The sequence below is a fragment of the Alternaria incomplexa genome, assembly GCF_024043165.1.
Source record: "Alternaria incomplexa strain BMP 0042 chromosome Unknown scaffold_3, whole genome shotgun sequence".
NCBI lineage: Eukaryota > Fungi > Ascomycota > Dothideomycetes > Pleosporales > Pleosporaceae > Alternaria > Alternaria incomplexa.
Window position 1 is genome coordinate 1,870,060 of NW_026249852.1, and position 19,510 is coordinate 1,889,569.

The 19,510-nt window shown below is 54.0% G+C and overlaps 6 protein-coding genes across 6 annotated transcripts; 2 read left to right on the plus strand and 4 right to left on the minus strand.

Moving 5' to 3' along the window:
- Positions 1-4,295: 4,295 nt before the first annotated feature.
- Positions 4,296-6,277, minus strand: J4E90_003005 (uncharacterized protein; the record flags this gene model as incomplete). The annotated part of the gene is made up of 4 exons (XM_051432578.1): positions 4,296-5,135; positions 5,188-5,415; positions 5,464-5,919; positions 5,969-6,277. 4 exons carry the CDS (start codon positions 6,275-6,277, stop codon positions 4,296-4,298), a joined length of 1,833 nt encoding a protein of 610 aa, XP_051294000.1.
- A 2,571-nt stretch (positions 6,278-8,848) lies between these two features.
- Positions 8,849-9,151, plus strand: J4E90_003006 (uncharacterized protein; the record flags this gene model as incomplete). Its single annotated transcript, XM_051432579.1, has 1 exon — positions 8,849-9,151. One exon carries the CDS (start codon positions 8,849-8,851, stop codon positions 9,149-9,151), a length of 303 nt encoding a protein of 100 aa, XP_051294001.1.
- A 653-nt stretch (positions 9,152-9,804) lies between these two features.
- On the minus strand, positions 9,805-10,355 carry J4E90_003007 (uncharacterized protein; the record flags this gene model as incomplete). The annotated part of the gene is made up of 2 exons (XM_051432580.1): positions 9,805-9,974; positions 10,070-10,355. The coding sequence occupies 2 exons, from the start codon at positions 10,353-10,355 to the stop codon at positions 9,805-9,807; spliced, it is 456 nt and encodes a 151-aa protein (XP_051294002.1).
- Positions 10,356-10,752: 397 nt separating this feature from the next.
- J4E90_003008 (uncharacterized protein) lies at positions 10,753-12,092 on the plus strand (the record flags this gene model as incomplete). The annotated part of the gene is made up of 2 exons (XM_051432581.1): positions 10,753-11,103; positions 11,205-12,092. The coding sequence occupies 2 exons, from the start codon at positions 10,753-10,755 to the stop codon at positions 12,090-12,092; spliced, it is 1,239 nt and encodes a 412-aa protein (XP_051294003.1).
- Positions 12,093-12,830: 738 nt separating this feature from the next.
- On the minus strand, positions 12,831-14,357 carry J4E90_003009 (uncharacterized protein; the record flags this gene model as incomplete). Its single annotated transcript, XM_051432582.1, has 2 exons — positions 12,831-13,886; positions 14,349-14,357. The coding sequence occupies 2 exons, from the start codon at positions 14,355-14,357 to the stop codon at positions 12,831-12,833; spliced, it is 1,065 nt and encodes a 354-aa protein (XP_051294004.1).
- Positions 14,358-14,878: 521 nt separating this feature from the next.
- J4E90_003010 (uncharacterized protein) lies at positions 14,879-15,985 on the minus strand (the record flags this gene model as incomplete). Its single annotated transcript, XM_051432583.1, has 1 exon — positions 14,879-15,985. The coding sequence occupies one exon, from the start codon at positions 15,983-15,985 to the stop codon at positions 14,879-14,881; it is 1,107 nt and encodes a 368-aa protein (XP_051294005.1).
- Between the last annotated feature and the right edge of the window lie 3,525 nt (positions 15,986-19,510).

Here is a 19,510-nt window from a genome sequence, read left to right on the forward strand (position 1 = left end):
GCCACCGAATGTCCGCGCCCTTCCGAGTTATCGCCCAAGTCTTATCGTCGTCAAGGAGTCTCGTACCACCGGCCTTGGTGGGGGAGGAGGTGGTGTCCTAGGCGCTATCGCCGCGGAGGCCTTCACGCTCGTCGCCATGGTCAACGGAGAAGCTGAGCCGGCCAAGTCCATGATGTCCTGCGTAGTTGTACCGTCGTCGTCGCCGCATTGTCCTATCTTGCTGACTGCGAGAGGGGGTTGGGGTTCGAAGAGCTTGCGTCGTCTTCGGTCGCGCCCTGCTGGTAGGAGGATCGGTCGTACCGCCTGCGTACACGATTGCTCGCTATGTCAGTATGGCCAGCACGTCAAAGGAGAAGGTGCTGTACCTGTTCATGTATGCATTTCTCGCGCTGCCCACTCCGCCGACGCCAGGTCGTGTCGCCGCATCAATAGAGGTCCAGGAAAGCAAGCTGCCCCGCCCGCCGCCGCCGGGCTTCTTCCAGATTGTGCCGCGGGGGTCATCGCACGCGCGCGAGCCAAAGAGGAGGCTTTCGCTTCTTGCCCACTATGCGATTGCCGTAGACATGTCGGTGGTCCTGTGTGGTGTGTGAGTCGGTTTGGCTCGGAAGAGGGCAGCAAGCAAGCCCTTCGTGCGGAGCAAACGTATTTCGCCGCCACCACCGATAGTATACCGAGAATGTCTTCATAGTACTGTCCGCCGTCGAGCGGTTAGCCACGAAAGACACGTAGGCGGTAAAGAGCGGTATGAAATGTGTCGTCGTCGCCGCTGGTGAGGTTGTGGGCGCCAGCTACTACACCACCAACGGGCTTCATGATAGACTGCTGTGGCCCGTGCGCCCCACCTTGCGATTCTGCATCCTCGCGGCAGACGGCGACAAGGGGCTCTGGAGTGCTGCACGCAATGGGAATAGCATGACCGGGAGGTACACAATCAGCTCTGGCGAGCTCAAGACATTCCCGACATGTTGAGGCACAGCATACGGCTGCAAACCTGTGGGCGAGGAGCGGGCTTCACAGTGCACCAAGATACCTACGGACAACGACAGCGAGATCATGGAATTTGTGAAACCATAGGCAGGCAGATGCCGCAAGGCTTGAGATGTGATATCTTAGACTTTGATAGGGGATGTAGTATCAAAGTTGAAGATGTTCATTCCATGTCTATACCGTAGGCATGCTGTGAGGCCAACGCCCCCTGAGCCAGCCCCCCCTCGTGAGGGTCAGGAGACCCAGATGCTCTTTCCCCGCCAGCGTGCACCGTAGTGTCACGAATTATGGGTCATGAGAGAGAAGAGGGGCAGAATCTCGCGTCCCTTCTTCTTCCCTCTTCATCTCAATCTACTTCACTCTGAACTTTCGCTGTGGACAGCATTCGCCATGCCCCCTTCAGTATCGCTGGCGATGCATCAGTACCATTGTCTTTGCTGGTATTGATACGCCCAATGCCGCAGTACGCGAGGGGAGTCAGTTGGTCACTGCCCTTTCGACGGCACCAACCCCAGGATGAGCACAACCGTGTCCGCCGTGAGCGCAAGCCTCATCACTGTCGACAAGTCGGTCATTCCACCGCGCCAACGACAAGACTTCTGAGATGCAAGGAGCTGTCTTCTACCATCTCTTGTATTCCGTGAGCGCAATCTGGCTGCGTTTCGAGCCCTCGTTGCTACTTTCCGTCACGACTTCCAGATGGGCCATCTTCGTCCCACCCTGAGCTCATCACCATCGCACATACATGTGTACCCACTCCACATACCCCGGAAATACATTCACACGCCTGGACTATGTCCTCCACGAAGTATGTCTTCTCTTCCGACGTCGGCTATGCATTCATCAACTTTACGTCTTTTTCCTCCTCCTCGAAAGGTTCAGCATCCGTACAGTACTGTAAACTACCTCTACGTCGAGGGCGGTCAAGATGCTGAGCACCTCAAGTTCCTGGTCCAGAACCAGATGAAGCGTTACTGCCATCACATCGGCAAGCAGATGTCCTAGACCTCCCTCCCACATTCCCCGGCCTACATTGTGGGCTACGACTTATACTCGAAACCCTCTCTTGATCATAAGATGCCCAAATCTTTGTTGGTGGCACAAACCTAAGAATCGGCTTTGTTGAGCTAATCGGAGAGCCAGATGGCGGCATCACCGTCGTCAACTCACTGCTACCCCTATTGGGAAGCAGGCTTCCAAGAAGTTTCTTCCAGAGGCCCCGGCCTCAACCGTGTCCGCCGTGAGCGCATCCTCGACGGCAGCGATGTTCGAACCACCGGCATGCTACGTTGTGGGCTACAACTTATACTCACACCCCTTTCTTGATCATCATCTGCCCATCTCTTCGTTGGTAATCCCAACGCGCCACAGCAGGCAGGAGGACAAGATTGGCAGAGCCATTTCCCAAAGCTTACGGAACTGACGGTGCGGCTGAGCACTTCTCTCAGCTTGCATTTACAGCAGACCGTTGCCAGTCAAGGAACCTAGGAAGGCCTGTCTGTACATCTTGCATCCCTCATCCCCCTTCGATGGCACCAACCCAACGGTATACTCTCCCGATGTCGATCGGGTGTCCAATTGACACATGGGGACTCCGAGGGGAATTCAACGCGGGATTGGATTCCCGCATAAGAGTGCAAGCGTTTGGCAGCGTCGGCTCAGTCGAGCGCAAGCCCCACCACCATGTCTCAAGGAGGCCAAAGACGGAGGCATCGTTGGCGCCGGGGTACTTGCAGGCATGACAGATGAGATAGTGTAAGAGTAAATGGGTCGACACTCTCCCAATACTTTCCGCAACTCTCAAGACCCTTCCTCGACATCCAAAAATGTCTCACCCTTCGCCAAACTCCTCCTCGACCAGTGGTCCTCCAGAATCTGGAAGCTGCAGTCTGCATGCCACCTTCCCAACCGGCCCGGTATATCTGCATCACGCCTGCAGTACACACTGTCAGAACGTGGGAAGCTTGCCCCTGGGGCACAGAAATCGCAGTGTCGATCCCGATGACACACATTCAGCTGTACTTCGTGGAGCAGCCACCGTCGTCACTCAAGCCCAACCCCCTGCCCTAAACATCGCTTCCAGAAGAGTATGGCGTCGACTCCTCGTCGTCCAGCCCGTGGTTCTGAAAGCGACAACTGGCGCGGAGGTTCCTCTGGTCCCAGCAGCACGACGTTGCCCCCAAGAACATCCTCGATCAGATCTGCTTCGGAACCTACGACTTCGTGTACCTCCGCATCGATTTCATTTCTCTGTCGGGCATTACAACCGATCATGATGACGAGCTCACTCACAACACTCTTTGTCGTGTCCAAGACATGAGACAATTGCCCGAGATGATCACTCAAGGCAATGAGTACCGCCACCACTTCAGCACGTTCGACCGTAGCAGCAGCCCTCGTGACAACTACCAGACCGCTATGCACCACGCTCAGCAGCACGCCGCTCCACTTCAGTTCGGCGGCGGCGGCCACCGCGGCCCCATCCCCTTCGACTCCATTCCCATGACGCACATTCAGCTGTACGTACTGGGGTGCTACCACATGTACGAACAGCCTCTTCCCCGCCCGGACAACATCTCCAAGTTGCAGCGCTCCATGGAAGGTGTTTCAGCCACGACGATGCAGAGGACGCCGTACTGTCGCCCCCATCTCTCGGTCACCCGTGATGAGACCGAGCTGATGTCAATGGGATCATTTCGGCTTCGTCCTGGGTTACCAAGAGATGGGGGCGACAGTATGGTGTCTCTTGCATCGACGTGGCTGGAGCATTAATTATGGAAAGGCTGTACTTCATCTTCCGGTCCTTGCGTACGGCAACAAGACCCATCTTCAGTTGGCATCACGCACGGCAATGTCGACAAGTTTACGGCTGCATCCAACAGCCTCCTCGCGTCAAAGCCACCAGGATCTGGCGAAGACAAACAAGCAAGTCAATGATCAAGACATCACCACACTAAGGCACAAAGCAAGAGAAGGAACAAGTTTGGTGAGCAATGCTCATGAAGTTTTGATTGGAAACGCAAGTATTAGGTACATTCAGGTTCATCAGTGGCATCCATCATCAGGTCAGATTATCTCTCAATCTGCCAACCATCCACATCATGAACAAATCGCATCGAATCCGACCCAGAAGACATACACTCGATACAGTGTGTCAATAGCCATACCGAACAAATCGTAAAGAAAAATCCTGGTCTGGCAAACATCTGGGAACAGATCGAAACAAAGAAAGAAGCCGTGTACTCGTTGCGCAAGGTCTAGTCAGAAGAGACGTTGCGACCGTGTATGCGTCGGTGGGCAAACAGTGCTTACATCCAGCGCTTGCGGTTGCCCTGGGAGCCGTGGAACGGACCAGAAGAACCTCCTCGCCAGTTGTCGCTATCGGATCCACGGCCTGGACGACGCGGGGTACCGTTGCCGCTGCCGGAAGAACGAGCCATGGTCAGACGAATTGGCGCAAGATGGGGGTGCTCCTCGAAGTACAGCTGGATATGGGTCATCGGAATCGAGTCGAAGGGGATAGGGCCGCGGTGGCCGCCGCCGAAGACGTGCAGGTACCAGGCCTCGATCTTCTGCTTCTGAGCCTCAGTCAAACCGGCGAACTGGAGGGGAGCGGCGTGCTGCTGAGCGTGGTGCATAGCAGTCTGGTAGTTGTCGCGAGGGCTACCGCGGTCGAACGTGCTGAAGTGGTGGCGGTACTCCGTACCGGATGAGTATGCTCGAGGAGCAAACAGACCAGTGCTACGAGCACTATCGATGGAGCGCTGCAACTTTGAAATGTTGTCGGGGCGGGGGAGAGGCAGCTCGGTACCGGCGTGGCGAATGGAGTTCATCATGTCGGCCTCATCCTGGGTAATGAAGAGGCGGGGACGACAATAGGGAGTCTCCTGCATAACAGAAGAGTTCCGGAACTTCTGAACAAGCGCCTCGCGTCCCTGGATTGTCGCATACGAGATCCCGAACTTCTTGTCGGAGATGAAACCAGGCCAGTAGCGGAACTCCATCTCGAGGAGCATGAGCATGCCAGCGACGTCCGTAAAGTTGATGAAAGCGTAGCCGACGTTGGCACACTTCTTGAAGTCGATGCGGAGGTACACGAAGTCGTACGTTCCGAAGCAGATCTGATCCAGGATGTTCTTGAGTGTCATCTGTCAAAAGAGTTAGCAAGGCTTCGGGACAGACGTGGGAGGAAAGACTTACCCAGTCGCAGTTTGCCGGGATGTTGCGGAGCATGACAGTGGTGCGAACATCGCTGCCGTCGAGGATGCGCTCACGGCGGACACGGTTGTGCTCATCCTGGGGGTCTTCGTTGCGGAATTGACCGCGGTACGGGCGACGAGTATCGCCGCGATGTTGGAAGCGGTGAGGGCCCAGCGGACGCTCATCGACCCAGTCACCGACGTTGATGATGGACCAGAAGTACGATCTCTGTGAGAAGGTTAGCAAGAACAGAAGAGTTGGAGGTGAGGTGCTTACATCGGCACCGAAGCCATAAACTGGAGTGCGGTGAAGCGACTGGATAGCTCGCTGGGCGGCGTCGATAGAGTCGAACTCGATCCGGAAGATCAAGCGCATCTCATCGTGGACGGTGTCGACGTGGACGACGTTGCGAACGTTACCGAACTCCCTGGCAATGATGTCGACTTGGTTCTTGATGTCCTCATAGTCGTCGTTGGTGAACTCCCACACAGCGTGCTCGGGGTTCGCGTCGATGAACATTGACAAGAACATCTGGCCTTCGTACGGTTGGATATCGCGGATGTCCTTGGCCATGGAGCGCGCGAGGTCGTCCATAGTGGCGTAATGGGTGGCGAAGCCGGCCTGGATGAGTAGGTCCCGAGCTTCGATGGCGTCGGAAAGGCTGTCGAATCGAATGAAGATAGCGGCGTGAGGGTCTTGGAGGAAGATGGCCGAGTGCTTGAAGCAGTCGTACTACAAGAGGTTAGTGTGAAGCATGGTGGAGGAAGGGGACGACACTTACGCGCTTCATCTGGTTCTGCACCAGAAACTTGAGATGCTCTGCATCATGGCCGCCTTCGACGTACAAGTACCGAGAGACGAAGGTGTTGACGAACTCATCGAGCTCATCGACAAAGGCACCCTCGACATACGCCGGCGGCTCAGGAAGAAATTTCTTGGCAGCCTGCTTGCCGATAGGGATTGCGGTCAGTTGACGACGGTGGTGAGGCTTGCGCTCGACATCCGGAGAGTATACAGTCGGGTTGGTGCCCTCGAAGGGGGATGAGGGAGGACCGTTGGCCGACGAGGAGTTTGGTGAAGGGTGAGACATCTTGAGGTGTCGATGAAGGGTCTTGGTATTGTACAAGAGTGGATGTAATGAAGGCAAGAGATGGATGATTGGCAAAGCTCAAGCAAGGAGTCTGTCAATATCAGGTGTGGATGGGGATTTGGGTGGGTGTGAGTGGGCAAGAGATGGAAGGCGCGGGGGAAGGGCTGTTTATATACTGGCACTAGCGCCGAAGCTCCGGAGGTCAGGTGACGGCAGTATCTGAGGCCAGAGAACTCACCGTTCGGATTGGGAGCAAAAGAGTCAGAGAGAAGGTCGTGGTGAGGAAGTCGCGGCGAGGCCTGGCGGAGGAACTTGAAGGAAGCGATTCGGATATCCCACAACTCCAGGAGAACCACCAACCGAACGGGGCCAGACGAGCATGAGGAGATAGCGCTCGACGAGCTCTACAACTTCTGTTTTTCAGGCATACGAGGCATCAATGGAGTTGGTGATGCATCGCAGCTGCAAGACGAAGCCTGAGGTTGAAGTTCCATCCCTCAACCGCTTTTGCACGTTATCTCGAGGACCCACTCACCGGTTCTAGCGTCGTCCAGGACGTCTGGCCGCGTAATAGCGGGCACCGGAGTGGCAAGACGACAGGAGTGGCAGGAGCGTGAAGGAGCGCCGGAGATGTGAAAGTGCGTGAGAATGGTGCAAGAAGAAGCCTGTGCAGCGAGTTGGAAGATGGATAGGAGTGCTGTGAGCTGCTTAAATGTCTACGTGGCATTGCCAAATCTCCCTCTCATCCACGTGGAAGTGAGAGAAATTGCCAGGTTTCATTGACCGAAAGCTGGAGAACATCCTCAGACACGCCTTGGAAGCGTGTTGGTGGATCACGATGTCCGCGGGGAGCTCATGAGGCCGGCACATGCACATTGTCAGCTGGAAGCGTGTGCAACGAGCGGGGGGCGATCAAGAGTATGATTCCCAGACGCGTAAGCTTCTCCGCGTCATTCTGTTTGTTGAGGCAGCAGCGGCTGCTTGTGCCAGGCAGGAAACAAACACGGTCATTCTGGGAAGGCACGCTGAAGCGGGGCGGAGAGCAACTCCAAAGCTGAACATCGTGGAGACAGTGAGACTCCAGAAAACGTGGCATCGGGAACCAGCTTCTTGGGCAACATAATCTCACCCCTGAGATTCGGCAGCTTCTTGTGACGCCAAAGGCCGCGGGGATGGTGCTGAGCCCGCTGGACAAGCAGGCGCGATTTCAAGCATGCGGACAGCTTCACAGGGGCGCGGGCATGATCATTTGCATGGTTGGGAATGAAGACCGCCACAGGAAGGACGAGAAGATCACCAGTAGAGACTCAGCATCGTGTGGTCACTCATGAACATCGCATGACAAACCTGGGACTGCTAGTCGCGAGGCTGCGCGAATGGCCCCTTCAAGGCCCAGGGTCTGGCGGGCTGGCGGGCTGGCAGAGCGCGCGACGAGAACATCACGATCTTTGCGGCAGGCAGGTACGAGCGACTTCAAGATGTAGACCGGGGGCGTCTACTACTCCAGATCTCTAGCTACTGCATTGCCCCTTTCCCTCAGACCAATTCCGGCATGTTGGCTGTCCGCGACCAAAGGTACAACTCGACCAGGCAGGTCAGGGAGACCGTGCGACGGGACCATCACCACCCTCATCAGGAGACTATGCGACTCGTGAAACCAGCAAGTACGCGGAGATCGTGAAATGGCCCTGGCCTGTAGCTACTGGACTGCCCCTTTTCCGGTAGAGTCGCGCCTGCCATGTCTGTTGTCCATTGTCTGTCAACCTTTTCCGCCTCTCCTCAACTTCAGTATCGTGTCAACACTACGCCGCCATTCGTATTATGACTTGGAGCTGCTGCCATTGCCGTCGGCGTTGTGAGATGGGAGGGACTGTCAGCCTCGTCGCTGGCGGACAGGGCGCTGCCTCCTCCGCTGTCCGACTCGACTGCGACTTACCCTCGACCCAAGGCCTGGCAATTGAGTACAAGATCCTTCTCATTGTCCTGCCGCATAGTCTCCTTCCCATTGTGTGCCTCCGCATGCCTCTGTTGTGCCTCCACCTTGTATACTCGGTCTCGTCGTACGGTCCGGGCGCTCGTGGCAGCGGCTTGAGGCGTATACGATCGCAGGTTAGGAGGACGATGGCGGTGTCTCGAAGGAGGGCGGTAGCTACATCGCGCTGTGCAAGGGCTCGTCGAAAGCGCGTCGCCGTAATGAGGGCGTCGGGGTAAAGTATGTACTTCACCCTCGCCGATGCAGACCCCACTTCGGATATCCTACACCAAAACATTAGCTCGCCTCCCTCTCAATAGCAGCAGGCCGTCCTCTCAGCCTCGCTGAATCCCGCCTTCACCGTCACTACGCGTAAAGCGCTCAACAATAGCGAAGCCAGACCGTCGCCAAACGCAGTCTTGGCACCCCCAAATCGCCCACATAAAAGCTCGAAAACCAGCTTCCCCAACACCCCAAACCAGCACCAACAAGCCCATCACCATCATCACAACAAGCTCAATTACTACCACTACCACCACCACTACTACTACCACAAACCCACCTTCCCTCCTCACCCCCGCATCTCCATCAACCAAAAGATGGAAAACTTCACCATCAACCTCTCCGACCTCCACGTCCCCTCCCTCGCGGAGTTCCCGCACCTGCCGCCCGCCGACGACTCCCCGGCGCAGAAGCGCCTCTACTGGTTCTTCCGCGGCCTCGAGGAGATGGCGAGCAAGCTGTACGAGCGCATCGAGATGTACCAGCACCTCGAGGAGACGCTGGACGAGGAGGAGGAGGCGGAGATCGAGGAGCTGCAGAAGGGGGTTCTGGTGGTGTTGGCTGCGGTCAACTGGGCGGGCAGGCTGTACGGTGGGGAGGAGTATGAGGATGCGGTTTGAGTGGTAAGTTTAGTTGTGGGTGACATGAATTGGTGCGGTTTTGCTAATTTGGTTTCACAGATTTGGGGATTTTGGGCGGGATTGGTGGGTGGGCGGACGTGAGAGGGGAAGAGGCGTTTAGGAATGTGTTTTGATACCCAGGGGTGTTTTTTTGTGGGCGTTTGGGATGGTGGTGGGATTGAGGATGGGGGGTTAGTGGATGCGGCAGCTATGATGAGCGTAAGTCCGCGAATGAACTAGTTTACTCATGAGTTTTGACTTGTCATTGATGTGGTGTACCTGGGATGTATTCAACGTTTTCATGTTGGGCTGTTGCTTGTTCCCTGACCCTATGTAGTCATGATGTACCATAGACGCACTCGAGAACGCCAATTTGAGGACACCATGTCTTCGACGGCATGCTTCATACTCCTACGAAGATGCTCATATCTCACACTGACTACCTCCCCGCGACACGATGCACAAACTTCTATCACATGAAATTACATCGAAGGCATACAGGCCTCACTCAACATTTCACGCAACATCAGACCAATCCAGACAAACATCAATGTCAATAGCTATATACTAGGGTATCACAATCCAAACGCCCCACTCTCCCTCAAAAACCCATACCCACATACCCACATACCCATCTCCAAGAAAACCCTCATCTACTTCCTACCCTCCCCCTCCCCCTCAAACATCCACCTATCATCCTCCAAACTAGCCACCTTCTTCTTGAGACTACTCTTCAACGCAGCCCGAATCTCTTCTTCCACAGCAACAGCATCCCACTGCGCGTTTGTCTTGCCGTACAGTTGTATCATTTCGTTTTCTTGCTCTGTTCACATTCGTACGTCAGCATTTCTTATACCACCTTACACCAATATCCGCCTTCTCATCTCGTTGCAAAGAAAGGGAGTGGGATCAACATACCACCCTCCTCATCCCCCTCACTGCCCACGCCCATTTCCCGGTACACAGGCGCCGGCGCTTTGACAATGTATTCACCAATATCGTCGCGCTCGACAAACTCGTCTTCGGTGGGCTGCATGAAGATGTCTTGTTCTATTTCGCGGCTGTCGGGGCGGATAGAGGGTGCGGCTTGGTTCTGGCGACGCGCGGGTTGTTGTTGCGGTTGTGGCTGTTGTTGCTGGGCGGTGTGGGCGGCGAAGATGTTGCGGCGGGTTGTTGGGGGGAGGCGGATTGCGCGGTTGTCCATGGTGGTTTGGTTGGGTGGGGTTATGAGGTTACGCAGGTGTTTTGTTCGGAGAGGTGTAAGGTGGGATGTTGAGTGAGGTCGATGTTGGTGATGCTTTGGTGTTGGCGGGATGAATGGCGCGCCGTAGCTAGTCAGGTACAAGCGTTTGGTGGGGCGGCTGGGGTTTGGCATTGCGACACTCCCGCGGCGAAACCTGAGGCGCGTCTTCGTGACACCGACAGCAAACAACGGAATCATGGCCAGCTCAATTCCAGCTGCAGCCTCTACGGATCTTCCTGCGCAATCGCCAAGCCCACCGGCGGATACAGAAGATCGATCGCCGCCCCGGAAACGACCCAGAACTCGCGCGCCTCCGAAAGCAGCTGCTCCAGCCTCAACTCCGGCGACGAATACAGAAATGCCGACCGCTAAGAGCGCGGCTCCGGGGCCTGATACTCCAGTTCATCGCTTCTCGATACAGCCTGTCAATCGCTTCCGCGGCGCGTCGGCCAAGATAAAGCGCCCTCGCGAAGTCGCACATTTCTCATACGACGACAACCACGAGTACCAGCATGATGAGTCGGGCATCAACTACTACATACCACCTCCAATGGGCGCAGATCTTAAGGAGGGCTTCGAGACGTTCAAACACTATGAAGACAAGGAAGATCCCCATCTGGACAGTCTGCTGAGGGCGCTCATGGAAGACAAGACGGGCAAGGAGGAAGTCACGGCCGACTTCATGACCTGGCGAGGCATGATGACCAAGGTATGTTGAAGCAGGCCGGCACAAGACATAGCAAGGTAAGCGAAACCAGCTTTCTTACCTTGCTGCTGCTTTGAATTCACCTCAGTTACTAACACCCCCAGATAATGACCGCCCCCTTCGACAACTTCGCTGAATTCAGCATGTTCGCAACCCTCCACAACAACACAATCTACATCGAAGAAGACTTCCCCTCCCGAGCCGCCGACCGCGCAGCAGAAAGCACGCGCCCACCTCCCCGCCACCAACACACCGACCAGCAATCGCGCGAAATGATGACATACTGGGGTTACAAATTTGAGAAACTCGCTCTCATACCCACGCTACCTCAAGACACACCACGAGAAGAGATTGAGCGGTCACAGAAAGGCGTCGTGTCGAACCACGCACAGCACTGCTCCATCGTCCACACATCCTTCGGGCCCCACAGCCTCATACTAGGCGGCGAAGTCGACGGCCTCCTCGCGCCCAAACCCACGAACCCGGATGAGCAGGTGCAATGGGTCGAACTCAAAACAAGCGAAGAGCTTCCTCCCCCTCGCCAACAACAACACCGCGACATCCTAAAGTTCGAACGCAAGCTTCTCAAGTTCTGGGCCCAGTCTTTCTTGCTCGGCGTACCTAAGATCACCGTGGGCTTTCGGAGTAAATCAGGTATTCTAAGGAGTCTACAGACGTTCAACACGCATGAGATACCGGGTATGGTAAGACAGGGGACGGGGTGCTGGGATGGGAATGTGTGTATCAATTTCGCGACGGAGTTTCTGGGGTGGTTGAAGGGGGTCGTCATGGGGGAGGGTGTTTGGAGTGTTGTGCTGAGGAAGAAGAGTGGGGTTGTGGAGGTGAGGAGGGTGGGTGATGGGACGGGGGATATCGTGAGTAAGGAGTTCAAGATGTTTAAGAGTAAGGGGTCTGAAGTTGGGCAAGACGGTGGAGAGGGAGGCGAGGCGCAAAAGGATGGAGATGCTGCGGAGCATGTTGAGACATCTTGAACGCATGTCTCGGCTATGGCTCTAAGAGACGTTTCGTGGATATGCTACTGTCCAATCTGAAGCGCGAAGTTGCCCATCCCATCATATGCAACAACGAAACCATGGTCGGCATGAGATATCCACCAGCACACAACCACCATGATCCCGCGCTTTAGCTTTGACTGTTTTCTTTTGATTCACAACCAGCCTGCCTCGATCCCCACTACACACCAGAACCCAGCTATCCCTCACCCACATCCAAAAATATCCAACACCAGACTACTCCATCACCTCCAACCTTCACACTTTGTCTTCGATAACGCCCAAGTTACACCCCAAACCCCCACAATGCCACCCACCCAAACCACCTCCGCACGCCGTACCGGTACCCGTACCTGTCGCTTCATCCCCACCCCCTGCATCCACACCGAAGCCCGCCTACTCAACCCTGATATTTTGCAAGTCGTGGAGAAGGCATCAGCCCTCAGCATCGCACACGAAATAGCACAGCGGGGCCTCCAGCTTCAACATATCGACAAACTGTTTGAGAGGCGGGACAGAGCGGTGGAGACGCAGAGGGATTTGATGAGGTGGATAGACGGCGTTAAGGTTGAGAGGGAGAGGGAAGAGGCTAGACGGGTGTATGATGGGGTGGAGGGTGAATGGGAGGACTTGGGTGGGGTGGAGGTGGAAGGGGAGGGGGTGGTGCGGGTGTTGGTTGTTTGAAGGGGAGATGGGAAGGGTGGTATTTTTGTATACTTATTTCCAAGGTTCTTCGCCCTCCAGCTCATCGATGTATGTCTCATCATCCATAGGTTCCCCTTGCACCCATCGCGCTGCCAATCGTCCTGTCTCTTCTCCTACTCTTTGCGTCCTGCTAGCGGGAACGACATTCATCCCATGGTTCGCATCGGTAACAACAACAAGCTGCGATTTCGCCGTCAGCTTATCCCTCGTGTCGTTCAGCGTATCGATTGGGCACATAGCGTCTTCATCGCCACTGATGAACAGTATGCGGACGCTCTTTGGTAGGTCGAGGAGAATTTGGTCGCGCAGATCGTCTTTAGGGCCGAGGAGCGGGTAGGAAACGAGTATGAGCTGTACGTTCAACTCTTCTGCTTCTTTTTCGCCTAGCGAGGCGAGATATTCGGTAGCAGCGATGACAGCAGCGCGCGCACCCATGCTTCGTCCGCCTAATAACAATGTCTTCGCCCCAGCCGTGTCTTCTTTTGCTCCCTTTAGTGCAGTCGATTGAGTGGAGTTCAGCTCATCAATACATGCGTGGAAGCCCTTAGTGCGCGCTTTGAGGTTCATCGAGCCTTGGAATGCGAGAATGGGGAGAGAAGAGGAGTATCCGGTGCAGAAGTTTACTACGGCGTCGGCGGAGAGTGTGCCACCTGCGCCGTGGGTGAATATTAGGGTTGGTGGTGGACTGGATGTCGATGATGTGGGACTGTATTGATGACATTCGATTGGTTTCTTGACGAGTTCTTGTGTTATGGTGAGGTTTGTGCGATTCTGGGGTGCTAAGTCGCTTTCTTGATCGGGCTGCGCGTTTGCCTCTGGTTTCGCATCCTTTGGTGAACGCTTCTTGGGATTAGCCGCCGGTCGTCCTTTCGATGCCTTTGGTTTCGCCTCAGGCGATTCGCTTGTTGAGTCTGGTAAGTCTTTCGCATTTCCTGTGTTTGTCCTAGCAGATGAGCGCGTGACACGCCTCTTGGGATCGGGTATCAACGCCGAATCAGACATCTTTTGGCGTTTTGGTGGCATGTTCGTGGTGGCTTCAAGGTGCGCACTTGTTCGATTGCGACGGTCCTGATATCGGTCTCAAGTTGGGCCTATTGCCACCAAACACAAGAAAGATCGAGTGAGGTTTGTTTGATGAGAACAGTCGTGTCTGCCTCAGGGCCTCGTCCGCGCGTTGGAAGTTGCTGTGACGTAAGTGACGTTCAGCCTCCCAGCCACTTCCCAACCCCTGCACTACCTCACATTGCTCCGGGATAATCATCCAAATTGGAACGCAGTCTAAGATCTGGAGTAACGCAACTGAATACTGGTAAATCTCTCCATTATATGACAGATCACCTTCTTTAGACATCAGCCACTTTACCAGCCACCAACACAACAAATGCGCCCAGCTCAACCTGTTTGCTCGACTGTACACATGCTGCATTTCTCATGCGAGCATATGACGCAAACGCTCTGCCACGGGGCTATGGGGCCGTCGCCACATGCGGAGCAATACCAGACCATGCTTTTGCTATATCCGGTGCTGACTGTATACATGCTTGGCGTATATGAAGCAGTCACTGCAGACTGAGCCGTTGGGGCGCTCCCTTCACTGTTATGGATATCTGTCATTCCACACATCTCCTTCGTATGATCCTCAGATCCACATTGTGTGCAATTTGTTCTATCAGGCGCCTCGGGTGCGGGTTCAGCTTCATTCGCTAACGGTCCAGTTGTCGCCAGATCATTCGCCGTAGTCGCTGAACTTGTGATCGTGGTGTTGTTCATCATGTGTAGGATGGTGTTTATCTCCGAATTACTGTTAGGTAGCCTTGCTAGTCGCGCGTCGAGGACATGATTAACGTCATTGAGAATATCGCAAAGAGGTACCACATAGACATCTCCGAGTGAGTCATCCGCGACCACTTGCCCGAAAACAGTTATTTTTCTGTCCATTTGTTCGTTCGTCCGATCTGCTATCGGGCTTTGTGGCGGGGCGCTACTCGCTGGCTCGGTCATCTCCGTCGTTACCCAGCTACCCGAGGTACCTGCCGGTATCCCTATAGTTTGTTAGTCAGCTACCTCGATATATGGGCTAACGGCTTACTATGAGAGTCGCGCGTTGTGATCGTGTGAACCCGGACGAAGTCGCTCCCATAGGACAGTATCGCAAACGATGGATGACGAGACAGCTTTCCGATGAACGCAGGTTGAAGACTGATCTTAGCCTCATCGTCTGCCAATAAAGTGCCAAATCTAGGCTCGCCCACAAAGTATCTTTCAACGATTTTGCTGTCTTGAATCCCGCTGCCAGGTTGGTCCGCTATGGCTTCCAACAAAGCCCAATCGCGATCGCATGCCTGCGTCGAAAATGACGCCGGTGCAACCATGGCGGTGCCTGACCACTCGATTTCTTCCTGTGCATCGTTGAAAGGGCTGTAGGTAGCGTTGTGCATAGTTTGGTTGGCCGCTGACTGCAGGACTTGTGAGGGTTCATAAGTGATGAGATCAGGGAAGAGATTTTGACCTGCGTTAGGCTCTCCGCTTGCCTGCTCGCTCTCGATCTCTCCTTCGAGATTGTCTTGAACAATGCTATGGCCAGCAGTCAAGCCGTATATGGACAGTCGACCATCCTTGCCAACCACAACAACGTAACCACCCATTGTAGCGTATCGAATTCCATGGATTCCATCGATTTTGAGAGGAGTATCCCTATATCTCAGGCGCTCAGTAGGTGAGTGGCCCGTGTTGATAGAAGTTGGGTGAACATGATGCGATGTGGTCAGTTGTATCGGGGTGCCTTCAACAATCACATCGAAAGATGCTGGACCGTCCTTGCCAGGTTGACAAAGTCGCTTGGGAGTGTCTCTCCGGAAGTAGTTCTCCACTATATCTTGTACCTGTGCTGGGCAGAACACGACAATGTAAGGTTTGGCCGAGCTTTCGTCCACACCCAAGACTAGCAGACGAATAACAAAGGGGCGAAAGCCTTTCTTAGATTTGCGTAGGACATCCAGTAGCGGGCGTCTCAGCCGTTTTATGATGTCCTCAAAATAAAGAGAGATTACCTCGTTGACGTCCTTCTCAAATCGCGTCAGGCCCCTAATCTCATCGAGAGGTTTGCAAGCGGTGTTGTTAGCGATCGCAGCGTTCGGGGAAGCTGTCGTGGATGCGGGAGCCTGCATGCTGCACAGTAAAGGTTGTCGAAGGACTTGAGAGCCTAGAAAGGTTGCAGCTTTTTCGGGGCTGGGGAAGGGGTTACATGTCGGGTTACGAGCGAGATGATCACACCGATGTTCATACTCCAGCGCGAAAAGTCTGCCCGAAGGGGTACCCAAAAGAGTGCCTTGTCATCTGAAGGTTCAGTACGATGTAGCATAGCCACGTCAGTTTGCATGTGTGGCGACCAATCATGCATTTACCTCGCTCAGCCTCGTGTGCGCCTTGACAGGCTGAACTTCCAAAACATAAAGTGGCCTTGATGCCGCCTTGCACCTTCGAACACCGTAAATACCTCAAACCCATCATCCAATGACAATCACTCCCATGTCGGTGTTCCCCTTGGGAACGGTCAGTTCCGGACAACTGCAAAATTTGGGCAAGGCAATGTGGAACTGGAACATCTGCAGCGCTTGTAACGGGCACGCGCTGTGTAGCCGGTCGGAGTGTCCATGGAGTAGAGCAGCACGTCTCTACACGTTCTGGCAGCGTTATAGAATACTGACTGCAGAGTACGCGCCAGAAAATGCCACATTCTCATGTCCAGCCTTATCGTCACATGATGATCTTCTGCGACTCATCCAGGCTATCATGAACGGCCCAGATCTGAACCGGGACCGCATAGTCGAATCTCACTTCTCTGCCCCGAATTCCAACGGCATAATCTGTACAGATGCTACCGATCGAGATCGAGCGATGAACATAGCAGCCAGTATTGTGTTCATGACCAACTGTGGTGCTGATTTCTTCGAGGAAGATGGCCCATCCATATCGTGGCGCAGCAACATGACTGCCACAGCGTTCACTTCCGAGGCGTTCCCGCATGCCACTCCTGGTTTTCTAGCGAGCAGCTTGAGAGATACCAGATTCTCTGATCTCCTCCGATCCTTGGCTGCTAGCAAACTCGTGCAGGCTGGGTTCAGCCTTGAACCAACCGATGATCTGCGCAACCACTTAACAATCGATTACAGTGGAAGAAAAAAGACCATCCGGATTTTCCACTGTTCTGCCGTACTGAAGGAGATGTTGTTAGCAAGTCGACCAGATGGGAGTCGCTGTATGATCCCAAGGTTACTCGCATTGGAAGTTTTGGATACACTGCACAACATCCTCTTTCCGGACGACCAGTCTGAAGCACTCATTCCGAAATACGGGTTTGATTCAGATCTGCGCCGACACGATGTGTCCCAGTGCCGGCGGATGGACGACCCCACCGAGGTCGAACACATCTATTTCGGATTTCGGTTAAAAGAGATCTACGACGAGATGCAGCATCCAACTCCCCATCAAGCCTGGGAGCGCTGGCTTGAGCGAAAGAGTGGCGGAAGATATATGTTGATGGCAACAATGATCGGGGTCTTCATCGCGGTAATCATCGGAATCCTTGGCCTCGGTATCTCCGGTTTCCAGGCTTACGTGTCGTACCAGCAGTGGAAGCATCCTGTAAAGGATGCATGAATGGAGACGTATGTTTCGAACGTGGAACAGGCGGTGACGGGTGCGTAGAGACTTTCCCCGATGGATTTCGGTGATGGCACGATGCCGAAAGACAGAGAAGAGAAATGGGATAGTGGGGAAAAATGGGTGGCAGGGAGGAACAAGCGAGGTGGCAGCCGCGCCCGCGCATGCGACGCGGCTCCTCGAGATAGCACGAACATCGTACTACTTACGATTCACGCACGACAACGACTCACATACTGCATGCATCAGGCAGCAGTGCGTACGATACTTCCCTTGAGTGACAGGTATACTGAGTAGTTTCTATCTTTTTACTCTGACTCGGGAGCCGGTCGCGACCCAATGCTATGACAGTTCCGCGAAACGACCGAGGACCATCAGATGTATAGTCATCTTCATTTTACGAATTGTCGGTCAATGACAAATGTCACAGTGTTGCCAGAAATCCGGTTTGACTTTGTTGAAACTTCCTCAATCATGCGAGGTATCACTGATCAGCTCTTGGCCATCACATCTGGGCATCACCAAAGACACGAAGCCGGTTTCCTACGGTACTCTGTAGGGCTAGGTACGGTACTTTGTGAAAAGAAACTCTTCGTATTCGTCTCCACGATGCCCGTTAAAGCAAGATGTTTCATGGCGATCTCAATAGAACAATGCAAAGTCCCGAAGCAGCGTCGGAGTCCCCATTACTCGCCGGCTTCGTATCGCACCCTCGAGTCGCCCTCCAGCTCTATGCAACGCAAACTTCCATCTCCATAGGCGGGATAAAGATCCGACGAATAGGAAGTCTACCCACAAAGGTGACTCGTAGCGATGCGCCGGCACGAACAATTTACGTCTCAACTGCCATTGCCAAGCACTAGCACATAGGCGTCCAACTCCTCCCTTCCAACAACCCGCGCCATCTTCCCTCAATGTATATACATTTACCCGTCCTAAGGATCAAGATCCCACTCGGATCTATTCCAAGCCACCCCGTCCTGCACAGCATTCTCGCACAGAATGCCTGGTTCAGTAATCCCTTTGTTAACCCACAATGGCCCTTGCTGCTCGCTTCCAAGGTTCGCTACTGATTGGCCCGGCTACCGCAGCTCGCGAATCGAGATCCTTTCATCGATGTGCAATGCAGATAATGATAACGGCAGATGGGGCGTTGCGGCACCGGTTAGTCGAGATGTGATAGCGATGATGTGATGATGGTCGTTATTCATTAACGGAGGGTTCCCCGGCGAGCTGGGTTGGACTGCGCAGCGGCATGTGATGTTATGCCGTGTCTTTTAGCGTAGGAAGGTGGCGTAGTGATGATTTTGTGATCATTCTTGAGGTGAGAATTCCATGTTCGGGTCGTTAAGAAGTCGATGTCTAGGATAGCCATGTAGTTATCGTGTTTCGAGGTTAGGTTTGCAGGAATAGTCGTACGATTGCGCAGCCCAAGCCGAACCGTTGAGAACAACGTATGATAATGCACCGGGTGGATGCATGCGATTTGTTGAGTGAGGTCATTGAAGCACAGTGTTGGATAATGTTATTGATTTATTTGATTCGTCGCGCGTATCCGCAGTGTTTAGGGTTAAGTGGTTGCTACTATGGAGCACTAGCTACATGCATCGGGTTATAGTTGTACAAGGGTATGGCGGTAATGGAGAAGCAGAACAACGCGAACAAGAAGAGATTCATGCAATGCAGTGCGACTAGGTATCGTAGACGACCATGCGGAATAGAGGAAATAAGGTGCTTTTGGTATTAGAGCCACCACAAGAGACAGAATGAATGAAACACGTATACAGAATTCCAGTAACATAAACAAGGAGAGCGAAAGATCCAACTCCTACTGTATCCATAAGGAAAGTGGGTAACCAGTTACCGCGGGGTGCCAACATGCAGGTATTGAACAAATACCGCCTTCGCCAAAGGAAATGTCGCTAAGGGGGTATCGCAACCAAATCATCCTCCATGAATGTCTCGTATATGCTCTGTAGATCGTGGGTATATCTCGATAAATGTGTGAAATGATGCAATGCGACGGCACC